Source organism: Phragmites australis, chromosome 2 (genome assembly GCF_958298935.1).
Source record: "Phragmites australis chromosome 2, lpPhrAust1.1, whole genome shotgun sequence".
Classification (NCBI taxonomy): Eukaryota; Viridiplantae; Streptophyta; class Magnoliopsida; order Poales; family Poaceae; genus Phragmites; species Phragmites australis.
The window spans coordinates 23833532-23854888 of NC_084922.1; the positions used below are offsets into that span (position 1 = coordinate 23833532).

General features: G+C 39.8%; 1 protein-coding gene across 1 annotated transcript; it reads left to right on the plus strand.

The window, feature by feature from the left end:
• Positions 1-1125: 1125 nt before the first annotated feature.
• On the plus strand, positions 1126-6809 carry LOC133903932 (alpha-1,3-mannosyl-glycoprotein 2-beta-N-acetylglucosaminyltransferase-like). The gene is made up of 18 exons (XM_062345431.1): positions 1126-1311; positions 1479-1529; positions 1709-1796; positions 2315-2377; positions 2968-3002; positions 3075-3151; positions 3435-3480; positions 3562-3624; positions 4405-4471; positions 4542-4610; positions 4696-4765; positions 4874-4935; positions 5021-5110; positions 5202-5296; positions 5551-5613; positions 5704-5742; positions 5817-5987; positions 6207-6809. Exons 1-18 carry the CDS (start codon positions 1243-1245, stop codon positions 6315-6317), a joined length of 1329 nt encoding a protein of 442 aa, XP_062201415.1. The 5' UTR covers positions 1126-1242; the 3' UTR covers positions 6318-6809.
• The last annotated feature ends 14548 nt before the right edge of the window (positions 6810-21357 follow it).

Genomic DNA, 21357 nt, shown 5'->3' on the forward strand with positions numbered 1-21357 from the left:
GAAATGGAGAGAGCTTGAGGGAGAGGTGCTGCTGCCCTCTTGGCTGGTTTGAGAGGGAGTGAGAGAGTGTGAGAAAGAGAGGGAGGTGAGGGAGAGGGGTGCTGCTGTGGCAGCCGAAGAGAGGGAGGAGGTGGGACAGCCGGGTGGGCCCCACTTCAAGGTGTTTCTTGTCTATTTCAGTTGCAAACCTTTTTTTCTCTCCCTATTTTCTTTTTCTCTTTTTATAAACTCAACCCGAGGTGCTCTAGTACTCTAAAAATGTTTAGGAATTAAGGTGCAGCGACTTAATACGAGATGAACCTATTTTAATTGGATTCATCCACATTACATAAGCAAAAGTGAAACTAAAAGAAAACTCCATGGTCGAGTATTTTCGTAACTCTAAGCAAAGTTAAGCCGCCATTTGAATCAACAAACACTCAACAATTGAAACATGATGCTCATAATGTATGATTATGCTTAATGATATGTCTAAGAGGTTTGGGATGTGACAAGTCGGTCTTGCCAAATGTAGAGGCAATGTGGTGGGCAATGCTGTCGCCAGTCGAGTCGCCGGCGACAAAGACACGAGCGAAGTCCTCCGTGTCGGTGAGCTAGGGGTCGGCGTCGGCATCCACGTGGAGCCAGGACTTGGCCTTGGCGCCATCCTCCTAGGCGGCGGGGAGGCGGTGCTCTAGCGCGAGGCGGTTGTTGAAGGAGAGCACGACGACAATAGTTGAAGGAGAGCACGCGATGAGGAACTCCGTGGCGAGACGTAGGCACAAGGCATGGAATTTGCACGATTGAGAGGGAAAAGATGGATAGATATGGGAGGGAGTGAGAGGGCAGAAGAGAAGGAAGGCATGGTGATTTAAAGGTAGCATGATTAAGAGGGGTGTGGTACATAACTGGTCCAATTTTGACTTTGAGTCATAAATCGGGTATGATTAATGGTAGAGATCATTCGAGTCTATCATAAATTAGATACTGATTAAGTTATAGTGTTGATAATTACAGCAGCCAATTAACAGTGACATCTAATTGACGCTACCAGTACAGAGCGTAATTACTAGAATCGATTTCATCCGTTGGATCTCCTTGACTTGATATAGCTGCTGCACCTTTTCCCTACGGCTTCGGCGTCCTGCAAGTGCCTGACAGTTAGACACCCGGCCTCATGCTTCGGTCGCAGCTTGGTTTGGGCGCCCCCGTGTAGAACGCCCCGTCGCATCAGGAGGGAGATCGCCCGGCCAGCGGTCGGCGATGGCTCGGAGCCCCTGCGACCTCCGCCTCCTCCTCCTCGTCGCCGCCGCAGCCTTCATCTACATCCAAGTAAGGGAACCCACCCGCCCGCCCTTTCTTTCTCTCTGTCCGCCTGGCCTGTTCAGTTGAGATCTCGGCGGTCGGGTCTCCGGATCCCAATCAGATCGTCCTCTCCTATGAACTCATTCTTTCTATCTCTATGAGTGAGCTGTACTGACGCCGTTCCTCCCCTTCAGGTGCGCCTATTCGGTACCCAGTCTCATTGCGCCGACCGTCTTGCAGAATCAGTAAGTACAACTACTACTACATCTATGCATTTCCGTTTCCCTGTCTTTTCTTTCTATCTCTCCTTCACCTATGCATTTCCGTTTGAAGCCTTCGATCTATCTATGTACTCGGTGCAGGACTAGGATTAAAAGCACTCCATAAATCAAAGTTGTTTACACCTGTAATTTGCTCCTTACAGGAAAAATCTGAAAATCAATGCACCAGTCAATTAAAGTCCTTGATTGATCAAGTCAGCATGCAGCAGGAGAAGATTGTAGCACTGGAAGGTACAAACACTTTAACTTGCACTTCCACGTGATATTTTTGGACGTTACAACTCGAATCAGGCATATCTATGAGATTGCTCCAGTCTAATCTTTGCGCGGTACAGTTGATTGTAATGTATAGTTCCTGACGATATCTTAGATCTTTGCTACTTGTCGACACAGATGAATAGCTTGCTGCAACTCTTAGATTGCTTTTCTGCATTCCATTGGCAAAAATTACATTGCTTTCAGCAATTGGAGCCTTTTCTTGCCAGATCCTTCTTGGGCATACCATAGCACATGCCTTCTGCTGATGATAAATTGTTACTTTGCTCATGGTCACCAATTATGTATTTATGTCCTGAATAAACTTGTACATCTCGACAGCATCTGCACTGGTCATGGCACTATAGATATGCTTTCCCCTGCTTTATGAAAATTCTCTCTCTTTCTTTTGAGGTGATGTCTACTTTTGTGCATTATCTTGACTGACGGATCCAATGGGTCTTTAACATTGTAACCTTCTGGTAATGCAACAGAGATGAAGATACTGCAAGATGAAGAACGTGCACAGCTGAAAATTTTGATCGAGGATCTTGAAAGTATGGAATCATTACCTTCTTCTAGCATTTGATTATTGATTTTTCTGGCTAGTCTTTGCTGTCTTAGTGGAATTTCTTGGTCCTCTCATCGTTTCAGTTACGGTACAAGAATTTTAGGTTGTAGGGTACCACATTGTTCACCCATAAGAACCTTGCCATACTGGGGCAGTGGAGCCTTACGCACATGGTTGATTCCTCCATGCATTGCAGACAATTCATAAACAGTCTGACTTATATAGATGAAGTTAGCATGGTTTTTCTGGAATCGAAATATTGTTTTTCATGACTTATATAGATGAGAATATATTAACCTTGGTGTGCTATGTGGATAAATTTGAGGAAAGTATGTTTAGAAAAGGCACTCGACAAATGGAATTAAATAAACAGTTAGTAAAATTACGTTTGCTAAATGATGTTGGCCAAATGCTAAAATACAGAAGTGAGACATCTGGTACTTAGACCTTGCCAGTTGCCATCTGCATAATGAGTCCAAAATTGTATGTTTACTAAACTGCATATTGTTCTTCCTTCATGTACTTCTACCCTTGTGTAATTTCTAACCATTTCGTTAACATTTCTTTTGAATGCAGAAAGGAGTGTGCAGAACTTACTAAACAAGAATGTGGTTTGTAGTGTGCTAATGTTGTTAAGTTTTTTCTGATTTATAGGATTCATCTGATCTCTTTCTGCAATGCAGGTTCCTGTTGCTGCTGTTGTCATAATGGCTTGCAATCGACCAGACTATTTACAGAGAACAGTTGAATCTATCCTGAAGTATGGTTCATGTCTTAATCATTCGTTTTTAAAAAGTGAAAAGATCTAGTCTACTCTTGATTTCCCTTTAACCTTTCCTAAATTGGTACTAGAACCCACCCAGTGTTGATCATTTGTGGTAGTTATACACGGACTTCAGTTGCATTCTTCATCACCACAACATTCTCGATGCCCGGTTTCTTGTTTCACTCCATTAATGAAGCCTACTCACCCTGTTTAACTCAACGTAACTTGAGTGCATAGAGCCTCTTTCTAACTGAGTGATGGATAATAATTATTCCAGGTATCAGACATCAGTTGCTTCAAAGTTTCCGCTTTTTATATCTCAGGTACTGGTGATAGCAATTTCTGTTCTTGGATCCATTAAGTGTGTGGGAAAGCCATTTTTTCATTACTTCTTCCTGTCACAGGATGGAACAAATGGAGCAGTGAAAAAGAAAGCTATGGAGTATAAACAAATAACATATATGCAGGTTCAGGAATAAATGTTTTATCGATTTTTTAGAGGTGTTTTATGCTTATTTACCTAATACTATAGAACACAATCTATTGCTTTCTTGTAATGTATGAAGAATAATTGGTTAGACATTGTCACTGGGAGATGATGTTCATGTTAGGATTAATAGAATCCTTTTCATATTCAGCACTAGAATCCTTTTCATATTCCACTCATGTACTATATATTGCTCCTTGGGCTCTTCAATACAATTATGTGCTATTCATACAGTTCACTTGTGGAAATTTAACATAGCTCTGATGTAGAAAACCCTTGCATTATATCGATAACATTAGGGCTCGACAAGTTGGTGTGGATCTCAAATAGGATGATGGAAATGATTCCAATATGAAATAGAGTAGAGACCAAAAGATCTCTGATGTTTTCCTCTGGTGTCTTTCACCGAGCTAAGGAACTGAGCCTAAGTTGGTTGAGGGTGTGGATGTACGCCTAGACCATCCAGGTTCAAGTCCTTTTCCACACGAATCTGGGTGCCTATTTCTTCTTATTTACAATGCCACCTTGTTCCTCCTAGGTTGGCCGAGTTTTTATCTTCACTGAGCTAAATGAGAATGAAACTAAATTACCTTGTTGGAAACAAATGATAATTGACAGAATACCAATATTCACTCCTACAGTAATTTTGGATGATAGTATCTTTTCCCCTTCATTCTTTCAGTTGGTTTCTGAGTGAAGCAGTAAATGATTCGTTTAGATAAGACTTTTTTTTGATCCTTGTGCTTCCTATATGTTGCAGCATGTGGATCTTGAACCTGTGCGAACTGAAAGGCCAGGAGAATTGACAGCATATTACAAAATTTCTAGTAAATGCTCCTTAACTGATGTATGGTGCTTAAGACTTTTATGTGGTTCCTAACATTTGTACTTTTTCAGAACATTATAAGTGGGCCTTGGATGAGTTATTCATTAAACATAACTTTGCTCGAGTAATCATTCTGGAAGGTCTTACATCTATGATGATCCTTTGGCCATTTGTTCTTATATATTTCTGTTTTCCAACCCATTTTCATAATTAATTTGTTAATAGATGACATGGAAATTGCCCTGGATTTTTTTGACTACTTTGAGGCTGCAGCTAAATTACTTGATAATGACAAGTATGTTGCGCTGTTATGCTTTCTATTTGCAAATCCGAGGAACTCAATACATAATTTCATAATTTCTCTAATTACTTTCCTCTTATTCTAATCATGGTGGCACGGAAGGACGATTATGGCTGTTTCTTCTTGGAACGACAATGGGCAAAAGCAGTTTGTTAATGACCCAAGTTAGTACTATGATAGGCCCATTTTCAAATTCCTTCCTCTATTTAGAGGTAATGCTACTCATTTTGCTATGCCGGCATTTTGCAGAAGCTCTTTACCGCTCGGATTTCTTTCCTGGGCTTGGATGGATGTTAACAAAGTCCACTTGGATTGAACTGTCACCGAAGTGGCCCAAAGCATATCCTTACTGTCGCCCAGATATTTTTCGATTACTAGATTTTCTATTTTCCCACCTTGTATCATCTAATTCTTCCTTGACGAGATTTTACTTATTGGGATGATTGGGTGAGGCTAAAGGAGGTACATCGAAACCGGCAATTCATTCACCCAGAAGTCTGTAGAACATACAATTTTGGCAAGCATGTACGTTGGCTATTCTTCCTTGAATTTTTTTTTAATAAAAAACAGGCAGTTGCCAAAGAAATAGGAATAGCGATTACTGGTATCACATTTCTTCATGCAATAAAGACCAATGGGTAACAGTTCAATGGTGAATCTGCAGTGGCAAGTACCACATTTCTTTGTGCAGTAGAAACCAATGGATAACAGTTTGTTGTTGGATCCATTAAATTGCGGACAGCTCGCGTTTACACTTCGGCATTATACTTTCTTTGCAGGGATCAAGCATGGGACAATTCTTCCAACAATATTTGGAACCCATTAAGTTAAATGATGTTCATGTACGCAAAACTTTCTACATTATACATTTTGTAATACTGTTACAAGTTTGTTGTTGCTGAAATTTACTTGTTCCGTATTTGTGGCCACAGATTGACTGGAATTCTGAGGATCTGAGCTACCTTTGGGAGGTAAGAACTAATCTAGATTTCAAAGGCTGTCATTCACATAAGAAGTGCCTAATCATTTTTTGCGATAATGTTAGGATAAGTTTTTAATCCAATTTGGAAAAGAGGTGGTTAGTGCCACACCACTCCATGGATCCGATGCTGTGTTGAAAGCCCACAACATGGGTGCGGATGTAAGGATTCAATACAATGATCAGGAAGACTTTGAGCGGATAGCTCGTCAATTTGGAATATTTGAAGAATGGAAGGTTAATTCTTAACCCAGATCTAGTTAATTTTCTCAATTATGTTAAGCAACAGTTTGTCATATGTTGTAGAGGTGGTTCTTTGCTCTGTTAGCAATTGCCAATTTGGATTTGCAAGGCATAGAGCTTGAGCTTAGTCTTGAGATTTGGATTTGAAATGTTGTAGACTGTATCATGATTCATGTTTTCTTTTTCTTTTTCTCTTCTGAAAAAAAAAACCAGGATGGCATCCCAAGAACAGCTTACAAAGGAGTAGTAGTCTTCCGGTACAACAGTAGTCGGAGGAGAATATTTCTCGTCGGCCCAGATTCTCTTGGTCAACTTGGGGTGTAGCAGCGTTGAGATGGTAAATATCGCCATGGAGCGAGTGGTGAACCCTTATTTTTTATCAAAGTTTGGAATGGCACATACTGGCGGATGCCATTATTGATTTCATTCAGGATGGAGCAACTGGGATGCATGGCGAAGAAATTCTTGAGAAGTGATTGCCTCCAAGGTAATGGAGTAAGAGAAGAACAGGCATGGTTTATGGGAACATTTGCAAGATCTAGAGCATTATTATTTGCCTGCATCCATAAATGTTTAGATAGAGAGTTTTAGCCTACAGTGTATTTGGATTTACCGTTTACATGATGCTGTGGTACACACGTAGGAGAATGTAGCAGCAGCTCACTAGTTGACCTGACACACTCTTTCGGGTAAAAGAAAGGTGATTTATGACACAAAATTTTCTTGTGATGCTGATCTTGGTGTGAAGGAGTCCAATCCATGTATAGGGGTGTAATCGGATCGGATATAGATATATATAGTTTATTTTGTATTTTATCTCATATTTTTTTGAAGTTGGGTACGGATAATGTCAGATAATTATTTCTTTATTCAGTATCATATTTTATATTTTTTCAAAGTCGGAGTTGGAGCGGATAGTGTTATAAGCTTTCAGTTAGTCGAATAGATAATTTTTTTTACTTTCTTTGCATATCTACACAACACGTTAAATAATATAAGGGTACAATTAAAGTGAGCATTGATAGAATGGTCGCTAAGATATGAAAATAAGATCATTCATTATTATCTTTCTATAAATATGTGATAATTTATCTATATATTTTTATATTTTTAAATAAAATTATAATATAATTTCTCGTAACACTTAACATTAGGATACTTTAGATAGAGATCGATTATCCTATATCTTATTTTTTTTCTCAAATCTGGAGTTGATACGGATAGTGTCAAATAGTATCGAATAGCTATTATTATATCTCATATTTACTTCGTAAGTCTTCAATTAGTTGGGTGAGTAAAAAATATTGGTTCTGTTTTCATTCCTATCCATGCATCTTGAAATCGGGATGGATATATATTACAATGAAACTTAAGCATCATGTGTTTTCTGTTGAAGTAGTAGATGGGCAACAAGATGGAGTGTAGCATCCAATGCATCAAGGGGCTGCTGTAGTCTTGTTCTGAATATGCTGTTTTGTGTTACTTTTGCTGCAATCTGGAGTGATCGATTGATATATTCTAGTCCGGTAGCTAATTGGATAGGATTGGATTTCCCTAAAAATAAAAATGGATAGGAGTGGATGACTGGGTTGTCAAGCAAGGCTGTCTCTGGAGGAACAAGGAATTGAGTGCATAAGAAAAATGGTATTTTAATTGACTGGGTTGAGATGTAGCTAGTGACTAGGACTAGAGCAAAATAAAATGACATCCAAGCCCGCGTGTAAGCGAATACTGGAATTAGCAGTAGCTAGTGTATTATTATCATCATCATCATCTGAACAAGAACATCCAGCTAATCACTGCATACAATGAATGATGGATTCTAATAGTTGAAGCAGGGCAGGCAGATGATTGGAGTTCTGTTAGAGACGTAGAGCTACCCGCATCTCGTCTCCTAAATCATAGTAGTAGTACACCATCCAAGAAAAAGAAGAAAAAAGAAGCATAGGAGTAGAAAGAATGGGGGGACGATCCATCCACCCGTTCGTAAATTCGTTATTTTCCATCAAAAGGTAAAGTAATTTTCTATTTATCATTATATGAAATGAACTTTTTTATTAATCACTACTTTTAATTATTATTTCTTTCCCGTCACTACCATCAATTTGAACAAATATAAAACTTGTAACTAAAAAGATATTCATAGGTGACCACTTTTATATATATATATATATATAAGTATATATATATATATATAACCATACTTAATATATTACATTTTCTAGTTAGAAAATATTGCGAATATTAAACTAAATCGTATTAAAAACAATCACAACCCTAATACATCCACTACAGTCTAATCATCTTATTATTTTCATATCTATTTTCTAAAATAGAAAATAAAACAAATAAGCATACTAAAACTATCTACATGAAGTTTTCTACAATTTTAGTATTCACTACAAAAATTAATACTTTTTTTCTATATCTAATCATAGTCGCAATATAACCATGCATCTCCTCTAATAGTCTGCAAACAATATGACTTCTGAAATTCATATCTCTTGATCTATTCGTCCAAATTCAACATTCAAAAACTCGATAGAGGTATAAAAAATTATCTACAACTCTCTAATACATCACATTCTAAGATTCAGCTTCTAAAGAGTCATAGACTTTGATTAGCTGCCGGTAGCCATGCCCAAGACCCATCCATCTCCCAAAGAACAAATATGTTTTCTCTATTCAAATGAACGACAGTGAGAGAAAGTAATAAAAATAGAAATAATAATAAATAAAAAATTCATTTCGTAGAATAGCAAATATCTTAACCTACCTTCCAATAGCCAATAAAAAAAAATTATTCATTCATCTGACACCTTATCTTCTCTTCTCTTGTTTTCTCTTGTCTCCTACGCACTCTTAATATATCATATTTTAAGATTCGACTTTTAAAATATCTAAACTTTCATGGCTTGGTTTGGCTTGGCTCCGTCCATCCCCTTCCTCCTCTCCGTTCTTGTTGCTGTCGCTGTCATCGCCCCGGTGCTTTCTTTGAGGTGAGGTAGGGTGTGGTCGCTCCCTACTAGATTTAGTTGACAAACATAAGCTGAAAGGACTTAAAATGCAGAGTTAATTTAGTGGAGCATCCCCAAAACGGAACATTTTGGTGGACGGACGCTGAGGACCATATTATTGGCATGTGTCTCCATAAGTAAAATGTGAGGAGCATCATACAGACATCACAAGGGACTACGGCGGGAGGAGGTGGGCAATGTGAACGGAGCACAGAGGTAGGCAGTTTTGTCATTTTAGCTTTACTGAGCCCAACAAAATTTAGCAAATTCCGGGCATGGCCACAGGCATGCGCACAACACCTGGAAATCATGACCCATTTATTTTCGACAATATATGTTTTGAAGCTATTAAAAATTATAGGAGTAGATTTTTTATAATTTATAAACTTTATAGTATATAACAATTTTTTATAATTTATATATAATAAAATCCGGTAGTCAGTATAGCATACTATTTACTTCGCATAGCAAACGATTTATTTTCAAGAACAAAAGTTTTGAAGATATAAAAAATTATAGGAGTAGATTTATCATTAACAACTTTGTGGTACATTGCAAAATTTATAATATATATAGTAAAATCTGGTGGGCAATATAGCATCTTATTCGCTTCTCATAGTGGACATCACCTATAGGGGTAATTTAACTAATCATAATCCTCATTGGGTGGACAGTCACTCGGTCTCAGTTAGCCGACCAAAGAGCCGTCATGGTGGTTTATGGGAGTCTATGTCACATCCGGTTTTAAAATTAAACCAAATGTAAACTACATGTATACCAGGATCAAGATGCATACACGTAGTGACGTCATAAGCGAGTAACAGATGCGATATCCATTATTACATCGTATTTATTACATCAATAACCCCAAAGGTCTAAAAGCAGATTACAGAGCAGCGAAAATTAAACTCAGCGCGAAACCCAAACTCCATAGGAAGTCGACCGAAAAGCCGCCTACTTAGAACTATGCTCCATCATCAGGAAAGTCCTCATAGTCTTTAGCTTCTGAGCCGCGACATCAACAAGTGGGAGAGAGAAAGCGTGAGTACATAGAATACTCAGCAAGTGTGGGAAAAATTATGATATGAGGCCAAAAATAAAGGTAGGCTTAACTCATAATGTTTATTGGCATAAATACTATTTTATTTGTAAACAGTTATAAAGGTGAACTACTTCTATGTAAATAATTTCTTTAAGGTAAGAGCAAGGTTCTCATCATCTTGCTTCTCAACCGAGGTTCCATCCACTTCTAAACAAAACTAACTGGAATCACATTTCCCACCACTGTGATCCACCAATTTCAACCCAAGTCTAACCTAAAGAACCACCCAACTAATCATGTGAGGAGTTCATGCCGCTCATGACCGTGAGCACGGCTAAATATTTAATTTTTACTCTGCAGAGGTCGTACACTTTACCCACAAGATGTGTCCTTCTTTTTGCCCGTGTCGATCAAACACTTACACACTTCCAGGTGTGCGGCTGGGATTTCACTGCAAAATCTTTTCAATGCCTCTCTCAGCACATATTAACTTACTGAAATTTCACCGTCGTACATAAATAGAGTAAGTAAAATATGAGGAGCATCGTACAAACAACACAAGGGACTATGAGAGGAGGATGTGGCCAATGTGAACAGAGCATAGAGGTAGGCAGTTTCAGGGGTGAAGTCAGCCGCAAAGACCGCCAGGGTCATTACCCTTGCACGTAGGGTCAGCACCAATGGTGAACAATAGGTTTCAGTAGGTTTCATTGAATTTCGTTGGGTCGCGTGACTCCAATAACAAGATGTAGCTTCGCTCCTGGGCAGTTTTGTCATTTTAGCTTTAGTGAGCCCAACAAAACTTAACAAATTCCGAACATGGCCATGTGCAACACCAGGCATGCGCACAACACCTTGAAATCATGACCCATTTATTTTCGACAATATATGTTTTGAAGCTATTAAAAATTATGGGAGTAGATTTAACGTAAAAACTTTATGGTATATTACAAATTTTTATAATTTATATATAATAAAATCCGGTAGTCAGTATAGCATCCTATTTACTTCGCATAGCGAACGATTTATTTTCAAGAAAAAAAGTTTTGAAGATATAAAAAATTATAGGAGTAGATTTATCATTAACAACTTTATGGCACATTACAAAATTTATAATTTATATATAGTAAAATCTGGTGGGCAATATAGCATCTTAATCGTTTCTCATAGTGGACATCACCTATAGGGGTAATTTAACTAATCATAATCCTTATCGGGTGGACAGTCACTCGGTCTCAGTTAGCCGCCCAAAGAGCCGGCATGGTGGTTCATGGGAGTCTATGGCCCTCAACATGATGCTAAAAAGCTGGTCTTCATGTAGGAGCTAAGGGATGTGTGTGTTGTTTGCCTGGGCCCTTGGGTGGTAGCGGGAGATTTCAACTTGATCTTCCAATCTGAAGATAAAAACAACTCTAACATCAACATAGCCATGATGGGCTGCTTTCATAGGATGGTCAATGATCTTGAACTCAAAGAGGTTCCCCTTATTGGTCGACTATATACATGCTCCAATGAGCGTGAGGCTCCTACACTAGTGAAGCTTGATCGGGTTCTTTGTACGGCTGATTGGGAGCTTCTCTATCTGGATTGTCTTCTCCAAAGCAAAGCTACTAAAATTTCAGATCATTGCCCTCTCATCTTAGGCCTCATAGATGGAGTTAGGGCATACGGAGATTTCATTTTGAAAGTTTTTGGACAAAACTTTCTGGCTTCTTGTTGGTGATGGCTGGTTATATGGAAAAGCTAGTGGGCGCAACCTGCCCATTAAAGCGGCTCTCCATCAAATTTAAGAGGTTGTCCCGAGCATTGCAATCCTTTGGGCATCAACGAGTTGGTCACATCAAACAACAACCTCAGTTAGCTAAAGAAGTGCTTCACCATATTGAAATTGCTCAAGATCACAGAGTTCTTTCTTCCGATGAGGATTGGCTCCGATGTGAGTTGAAATGATATTTCCTTGGGCTTGCTTCGGTTGAGAGAACCATTGCTCTTCTTCGCTCGCGTGTTGACTGGTTAAAAGATGGAGATGCGAACACATCCTTTTTCCATCTGCAAGCTAGCTTTAGAAAGAGGAAGAATTTTATTGCCAAACTACAAAATGGAGATCAGATTGTGACATCCCAAGAGGAAAAGCAACAGGTATTTCTAGACTTCTATGATGCTCTTATTGGTATAGCCGAGTCAAGAGCTTCCTCAGTTGATCTGCAATTTTGTCACCAGGATTCTTTGGATCTTTCACACCTGGATGCTCTTTTTTCTGAAGAGGAGGTTTGGGCCACGGTGAAGTAGCTGCCTCTAGATAAAGCCCTCGGACCTGGTGGGTACATGGAATGTTTCTATCGTACCTGCTGGAATGTGATCAAGGAGGATGTTATGGTAGCCTTGCATTGTTGTCTAAGAAGGTTGACGTCATTCATGCTAGAGATTATAGGCATATAAGTCTCATACATAGCTTCGCTAAACTTGTGGCAAAAATCATGGCGAATCGGCTAGCTCTGAGACTTACCTCCATTTTGTTGCCAAACCAAAGAGCCTTTGTTCGTGGTTGCTGTATTCATGATAACTTTATTTTGGTGCAGCAGACTATCAAGCTCCTTCATCGACAACGACATACTCGCTTATTATTCAAGCTTGATATCTTGAAGGCCTTCGACTCAGTATCTTAGCTGTTTCTCTTGGATGTTCTCTCACATCTGGGTTTCGGACGTCCTTGGTGCAATTTGCTCTCGACGACGACCACACATGTCCTCCTCAATGGAGAACTGGGTGAGGTGATCAAACATCGTTGTGGCCTTCGACAAGGGGACCCCCTCTCCCCCATGCTTTTTATCATTATGATGGATGTCTTGAATAGTATTATCTCCAAGGCAAAATAATTGGGCTTCGTCCAGCCACTAACCACTTGTGCCCTTGTCCAATGAGTGTCCTTATATGCCAATGATGTCATCCTTTTTTTCCGCCCATTCCTGAAGAATTGCAGTTGATCAAGGATATTCTCTCCCTTTTTGGGGATGCTTTTGGGCTGCAAACTAATCTACAAAAGTGTTTGGTTGTTCCCATTCGATGTCAAGAATCTGATCTGGAGTCCGTTGATATTGCCTTGCCAAGAACTAGGACGGAATTCCCTTGTTCCTACTTGGGTCTTCCTATCTCGGACAGGAAATTACGCAAGGCTGATCTCTTATCTTAGATTGAGAAGGTAGCAGATAAGTTACCAGCTTGGAAGGCTGCTCTGATGAATAAAGCCAGTCGTTCTATTTTGGTTCGTGTTGTCCTCACAACCATTCCTATATATCTGTTAATCACTTTGGAAATTTCTAAACGAGCGGTTCATGCGATTGAAAAAGTTCGTCGCGCGTTTCTTTGGAAATGTCGTAAAGATGTCAATGGAGGAAATTGTCTCGTCGCTTGGGAAAAGGTTTCCCGGCCTCTTGAGCTGGGTAGTCTAGGTATTCATAATTTGGAAAAGTTTGGTTGGGTGCTGCGTATGCGGGGGTTGTGGCTGCAAAAGACCCAACCTGGCTGGCCATGGGTTGGGTTTCCACTACCTGTCCACGCCAATACCTCAGCGTTGTTTGCTATATCTGTCACTACCCAAGTGGGCAATGGCCTTAACACCATTTTTTAGACTGACCACTGGTTCCATAGACATTCTTTGGCCGAGCTTGCTCCAGCCTTGGTGGACACTGTCCCGAAATGAGCTCACAAACAAAGGACTGTTGCCCAAGCTCTACATGATCGTTGATGGATTGGTGGCATGCAAGGTGGGCTCTCAGCTGAAGTAATAATTGAATTCCTACAGTTGTGGGATGCTCTAGAAGAAATTGAGTTGGTGCCTAAAGAGCAAGACCAACACTTTTGAGGACATTCGGCTTCATGTCAGTTTTCCACCAAAACCGCATATAAAGCATACTTCATTGGTTCGGTTGGTTTTGAGCCATGGAAAAGACTTTGGAGATCATGGGCCCCTTTACGATGCAAATTCTTTCTTTGGTTGGCCATCCACAACTGGTGTAGGACTTCTGATCGTCTAGCCCAATGGGGTCTACCTCATCCTACCCTCTACCCCTTATGTGATTAGGAGGAGGAAACAACTCAGCATATCCTCACTAATTGTGTCTTTGCGAGAAAGGTATGGTCGCGTCTCTTCTCTCGTGTTGGTCTTGCTCATGTCTCCATGATCAGGATGAAACATGGTTTGCGGAGTGGTGGCGGCATGCTCATCAGCAAGTGGCAAAACATCACATGAAAGGATTAAATTGCCTTGTTATCTTGGGAGCTTGGTGGCTGTGGAAGCATCAAAATGCTTGCGTGTTTGAGGGCGCAACTCCAAGGGTACACGAGGTACTACGACACATCTCCGATGAGGCTCAACTTTGGTGTATGGCAGAGGTGAAGGGGTTTCGAGCTCTTTGACCAATCTAGTCTCTGGTCGTTCCTTCTATGGCCACCCATGACGGTGGTCTTCTCCTAGACAGGCTATGCTTGTGATGTGTGCAGTGTGTGTTGTGTGAGTGTGTGTGTGGGTGTGCGGTCGTGTTTTGTTGTGGCGGTGTGGTTGTGTGTGGCTTTGCCCTCTTTCAGGGAAGTATGTCTGTACTTGTTCTCTCCTTCTCTTTAATATAAAAATACACAGTTCTCCTGTGTGTTCGAGAAAAAAAACAACTAATTATAATTACCGGATGTTCTTCAAACCAAACAACACAAATACCATTGAAAAGGAGACCAAGAAAGAGAGGAGTACGGTAGAAATTGTCCAATATTTCTTATAAGCTTTGCCTGGGAAAATATGCAAACAATACAACAACAACAAAGACTTTGTCTCAGGCAAATTGAGATAGGTTAGAGATGAAAATCACAAGATACAATTAAAAGATGATGATAAAACAATAATAAATAGAAGTACTAGCAATAGTAAAAATGTAAAAGTAATAATGGCATAAGGAGACTGATGCATAAATTATGGTTCTGATACATGGATTACTATAGATAGTTCTTTAGGAAATTCTATTTATTCAAGTCTCTCTTTACAGATTTCTCTCATATTAGGTTTGGCTGACCTCTGTCTCTCTTCACATTATCAGCGCGGTGTAGTATCCTGTTATGTATGAGTGACTCTTGAGACTTTCGTTGAATATGTCCAAACTATCTTAATCGATGTTAGATAAATTTTTCTTATATTGACGCTAGACTTACCGTATCAGTAGTATATACAAAAAGATTTGAAGAACAAGCAGCTAACTGTAATATTGCAATCGCGTCAGCTGTTGATATAAACATTTTTTTTTGGAGTCATGCAGGCTTTTGTATATCATGTTGTGAATAATTTATTCTGTATACAATAATGTTGTTTTTGTTCACATAAGGTCGCCAATAAAAATTAATAGCAAAGGTACCCCACCATGGGCGACATCACTGTTGTTTTGGCAATTGCTATGGACACTACGACATTCGGAGACGGACATAGTTGTTGGACATTGTTGGAATTACTGATTACTCACCCTAGCATGGCTAGGAGAGCGAGGAAAGTAACCTAAAGACATAACCTCGGTGTAATTTACAACCCCATCAGCTATGTAAATAACATAGTTAACATCAGCTGCTTCTATGTTGAACTTGTGGGTCTAGATGTTGTAGAAAGAGTACCCTAGAGTGTTGTTTTCTTGACAGCAACCATTGCCCATGTAAGCGTTAGCAGTTCAGAAAAGTTGGGATTCACCATGACTGATCCCGTCCAGGTTAACGTGGACATTGCAGCCTCTTGAAGAAATGGGACCTTTGTGTCTAGGGGTCAGCTATAACGAAAAGGTAGATGGCCTCAGAAATTCAATTATGTGAACGAAAACAGAATGAGATACAGAATAAATGACTCACAACACAGTGTTAATGTTGTTTTTGTTCATATAATTCCAATGGATGACAACAGTTGTATCATCTTCAATTGGAATGCAAGAGGGCTTAACTCAGTGGCAAGGAGGCAGGTGGTTCGTGACTTTGTCCAAGATCACCATGCTACACTTTGCATGATATTGAGGTGGCCCGATTTTCTGTATCGACAACAGTAAGGCGCCGGATGGATAATTCAGAATGGTGTTTTACTGGGGTATATTGACCACAAGAAGACGCCGATAAGCTGCAGTTCTTGGCAGAAATGAAAACACTGAATCCCTCCATGAAACCACAATGGACAATTATGGGGGATTTCAATCTGATTTATCGGGCAGCAGACAAAAGCAATTGCAGAATCAATCAGAGGTTAATGAGCAGTTTCAAATCCGCACTCGATGAGCTTGAACTCAAGGAAATCCATCTCCAAGATAGAAAGTTCACATGGTCGAGCGAAACTGACTCCCCAACTTTCACAAAAATTGATCATATCTTTTGCACCAGAGAATGGGAACTGGCACACCCGAACTGTCACCTACAAGCGATTTCCAGTTCAGTCTTTGATCACCGCCCGGCGCCCGCTGTTGCTGACATGTACACCGTTTCACAGGAGATACACAGGCTTCCGCTTTGAATCTTTTTGGCTGCGCATGCCAGGTTTCTTAGACATAGTGCAACAGACCTGGGCACAACCAGTCAATTCTACCGACAAAATTCGAGTCCTACATGTAAATCTAGCTCGGCTAGGCAAAACACTGAAGAAATGGAGCAGGAGGCAAGTGTGCTCCTTGAATCGTCCTCCGCATGGATTAGGCACAAGAGAAGCGACAACTTACATCAGAAGAGATCTACTTCCGATATGTTCAAGGGGTAGTCAAACACTTCCACAAGAGCAAAACACCGATGCTATTCCTGAAACTGATGCAATGTCTAATCAATTTGAAGAACATTTTACTCCCAACAACTAGACTATAATTAGTGAGAGTATGTTAGAAGTATTTATCAATTAACATTGGTGTAGCTCAACCTGAACAAACTTTCAAATGGCAGTGCACTCATTTATGTCTTAATGTTATTGGATCTTTCCTGTCCAACATTTGGTTAAAGAATTGTGCCAGTTGGCATTGGTATACTACAAGCTGTTATACTTATGTTTTTCCCCTTTATGGCAATTACTACAGGAGGATACTACATCTATAAATCATAATTGGTTCAATGCCTACAACCTCCATTGGGTGGTGAGTACATGTGTTTTTATCGAGTTAATTTGTAGAATAATAACATTACATTCTTGCTAATACTTTGCACATTCAGTGGAACTTGCTTTATGAAGACTACAAAGTTGCAAAAGAATATATTGAAGACGTTCGAGATATATGTGATGATTTTGAAGGGCTTTGTCAATGGAACTTATCAGCTAATACAGGTAATGTTCCAGCATGTGGACTAATCACATGGACAACAAGAAATGTCTTTTTTTTTACCTTCTGTGATAACATCCTGTTGAGTCTCTTCAGGCATGAACTTCTATGATTTCTTCATTTTCACAGTGCGGTCTGCTTTAGTCAATGTAATTGAGCTTTATGATATTCAGCAGCTAGAGGTTGCGACCTCTTCAACAGAAACTACACATCATTTTGTCTTTAATCTAATTTGAGTGATCTCTAGTAAACTTATAAAGAGACCATGAAATAGGATTTATATGCTACACCCGTGGGGTACACTACTAGCAGCCAAGTATCAGTTATGACTTTAAATAAAACGTGTTTGCACAAAAATTGCATTCAAGGCATAGTCAATTGTTCAAGTTGTGAATGAGTATAGCTTGATGTTCTAGGTGGATGTTCAACTTAACAGTTTCTACTGAAACACTGGTGTATCAAACAATAGTGGTAAACTGGCAATTCTCTATGGAACTTTGAGATCTGGTGGGGAATTTTTAGAATTATTAGGGTCGGCCCATGTAATAATTCCTAATAAATCTCAAAGGCCTATATTATGGAGATGTGGTCCATGTTGAGACCCACCTTCTATTAGTAACATATTACTAATTGAGGTAGAGGTGGAGGTTCTCCCTATATATATGCAAGGACTCTCACCTCATTGGATACATGTACAACATAGACTGCTAATTGAGAGTAGCCTAAAATTGGGAACACTCTCATTACGTGAGTCTATATAAGAGTTAGTGTTTTGCCTCTTTCTCTCTTGGTTATGCTACCACTATAGTCTATTCCATCCCGACGTCGATATGCATCGGTGAACAGGAGAGCAGTCTCTAAAACCCTCGCTCTTAAGATCTTGCATCAGGTTTTTGGGAAGCGCTTAAGGCGACTGCTCAAGTTCTTCACCACGACTCGTCTTCCTAGTCGCTTGGGCGCTGCCCGCTGTCATCGTCAACAAATTCGGTGCGTCATCAACAGGATCGATCATGCCTTCAACACAGTGCAATCAGCATCTTCAGCAACCTCCACAATGCAGGACTATTATGTAAAAACCATGTTACTCGTACTTTATTTTCTACGATTTCTAATTTTGAGTATAGTAGATCTAGTAATATGTTATATTTTCTTACACATGTCTAGATTATGCTATGATTGATATGATCATATCTGTTTATTCGTTTCTGCTCATAATTATTTATGGATTAAATTAAATCTAAATGTGCCTTATTTTCCAACAGGCACATGGCAGTCAATAAATCAGGCAGGTAAATACAGGGGTAGCTTTCATATTAATAACAACTAATCTAATCAAAGAAATCATGTAATTAGGCCTAAGAAATACCTGATTCTATACAAGGCTGGAGATAATATTCCAACAAGACCCGCAGTGTCACACCTTGATTTTCAGATTTTACAAGTTTCTAAAATTTTTCAAGATTATATTATAGTTTAAATAATGAGATTTTTAGGGAAAAAAAAATCCTATTTTCTAAATTCAAATGCAAATTTGAATAAGGTTATTATTTGTTTGAATGCATTCATGCTGATAAATAGGCATCTTGGGTATTATTTCGAGCTATGGTTTTTCTCTGGATTTTGTTGGATTTTATTTGGGCTCATTGGGAGTTTACTTGAATTTATTTGAGCTAGATTTAAAATTCCAAAAGTTCCAAAATGTTTTTATGAGTTCAAGATATTTTATTTGGTTTCTAAATATTTTCAAAAGCTCGCCGGAATTTTTCCTAGAATTTTCTAGGCTTTATTTGGTATTTATTTGCTTTCCTTCTTTTTTGAAAACTACAAAACAAATAAAAGCGTAGCCTAACCCAAAACCCAGCCCAATCTCCCTCCCTCCAGGTTGGCCTCTTTTCTCTCCTCCTGTCAGTTTGGCCCAACCTGCCCTGAGCCATCCAACCTGCTTCTTCTTTTCCCCACCGCCCATCTCCTCCCTCTAGGCTGCGATACGGGTGACCCGGCCCGCTCGCCCTCCCATTTTCCTCGCTACCGAACGCACCCTTGCCTCCTTCTGCCTTCTCCGCGCGTCGGCTAACATGTGGGCCCATGTTGAGTCATCGTCCTCCCGGACTCCTGGGCAAGTCCGAGTTAGGATCGCCAGCCGCCTTTCTCTCCTTTCTTGGTGTGTGCACCCTGGACTTCTTGAGCCGTCGCCTAGATAAGCGAGTCCCTGCGCCCTGTTTTTACTGCAGGCTGCCGCCTCCCGTGCCCTAATCTATCGAATCACCGAAATACTAGCCCATCGCCACCGCCATTGATGCTGCACATCAAGCTTGCCGATCTCACTGCAAAGGCCATGCTGACATCCATATGCTTGCCTACACCATCGCCGTGACCTCCTAAGTGCACCGCTACTATTGCTTTTGCCTCTCAGCCATTGGAGTGCTCGTTCCACCGATTCCAGAGAGCCATTGTCACCTCCTCTCGCTGCTAGCCTACCTCGCCACCTTTCTGACCTCACTGATTGGCCGAGGTAAGATCCCTGTTGATCCCTATTGCCACTCAGCCACTCGCCGTCGCGATCAGAAGCCACCGACGAGGTTTTCGCTCAAGTCTAGTGAGTCTCCGCCGCACTCCGAGCCGGTCACCACCGTGTTTTCTCTGCCGCTGGCGTTGTTTGCCTCTACACCTCTTCCTGATCATCTGATCTAAAATCAAAAGGTCAGATTAGATCCAAAACTTACCCCTTCATCCTCCAATCCTGTGTTGCCACGTGTCCACTTTAACCCAATCAGCATATGTGCCATGTCTGCCTGCCACATCATCTTACCACATCAGCATCTTTGCTGATATGTCAGTCCAGTCACCTTGCCACATCAGCAGCATCAGCCCAGTCAATGTCCAGTCAGCAATTCAATCTTTTCCAGTACAAAAATAATTCCAAAAATTCTAGGAAATTAGGGAAATTCGCAGAAAAGCCCTTGCAACTTCAATCTCTTATATCTTTTTTGTTTTAGCTCCGATTTGAGTGATTCCTACACTCAAATTTTCCTAAAATCATGATTTATCCAACCATGCTAGTTTTTTATATCAGTCCTCACATATTTTCTGTAATCTTCCCTCATTAACATCTAGATCCTGACAACATAAGGATATTATTTTGATTAGTAAATTTATGGTTTTAACAATGATGTATAAGTCCTGGCCAGATCTACATGTCATTGTACACAAACATGAATTTATGATATCAAAATAATATATTAATTCTGTAGGTTACACATGTTAATATTTTAGTCAATCTTTTATATCATTTCACGTGAACCCTTTTCTATCATTTCGTGGGAAACATAAACCCTAGTTCCTTAATCTTTCTTCAAGAGAAGTCCAATCAAAAATCCCAGTCTATCATTCTATTCCTTTATATTGTGCAATTTGGAGTTTATTTGGTGTTTATTCGATGTTGCTTTTATTTGTCGATAGAATTCGCGATTATTTGATAACGCTTCGGATCTGTTCGAGAGATTTAAAGACCAAGATTTCGATAGCACTGAGCAGCATTAGGTAAAAGGCACGTGTCCTTGATCATCTTGAACCTATATTTTAAATGTTTTGTTTTACAAAATTGCATACAATGTTTGTCAACTTGATGGGTAGTCACCTATGTTAGGATTTACCTAGTTCTTTCTTTACATTCCTTGAAACCTAAGTGGTAGTCGATATGAGTCTCTTGGGTAGAATTGCTTAGCCATGCTTTTGAGATGTTGGGAAGTGTCATATACGTGTTTAGTAGACATATTGGTGATGATGAACTTGTTTTAGTAACACGGAACCCTAGGACTTGGACAAGGAATTGGTTTGATAATGGTGGTTCATGTGGTGGGTTTGTGGATACGTTCCAAGAAAATGTGTTAGGTTTTGTTGCTTATTTCCCTATTGGATAGTCTTTGCTCAAGTGTCATATATAAGGATTGGTTCATGAAGCGACAACTCAAGAAATACCGTACCAAACACAAGGCCAA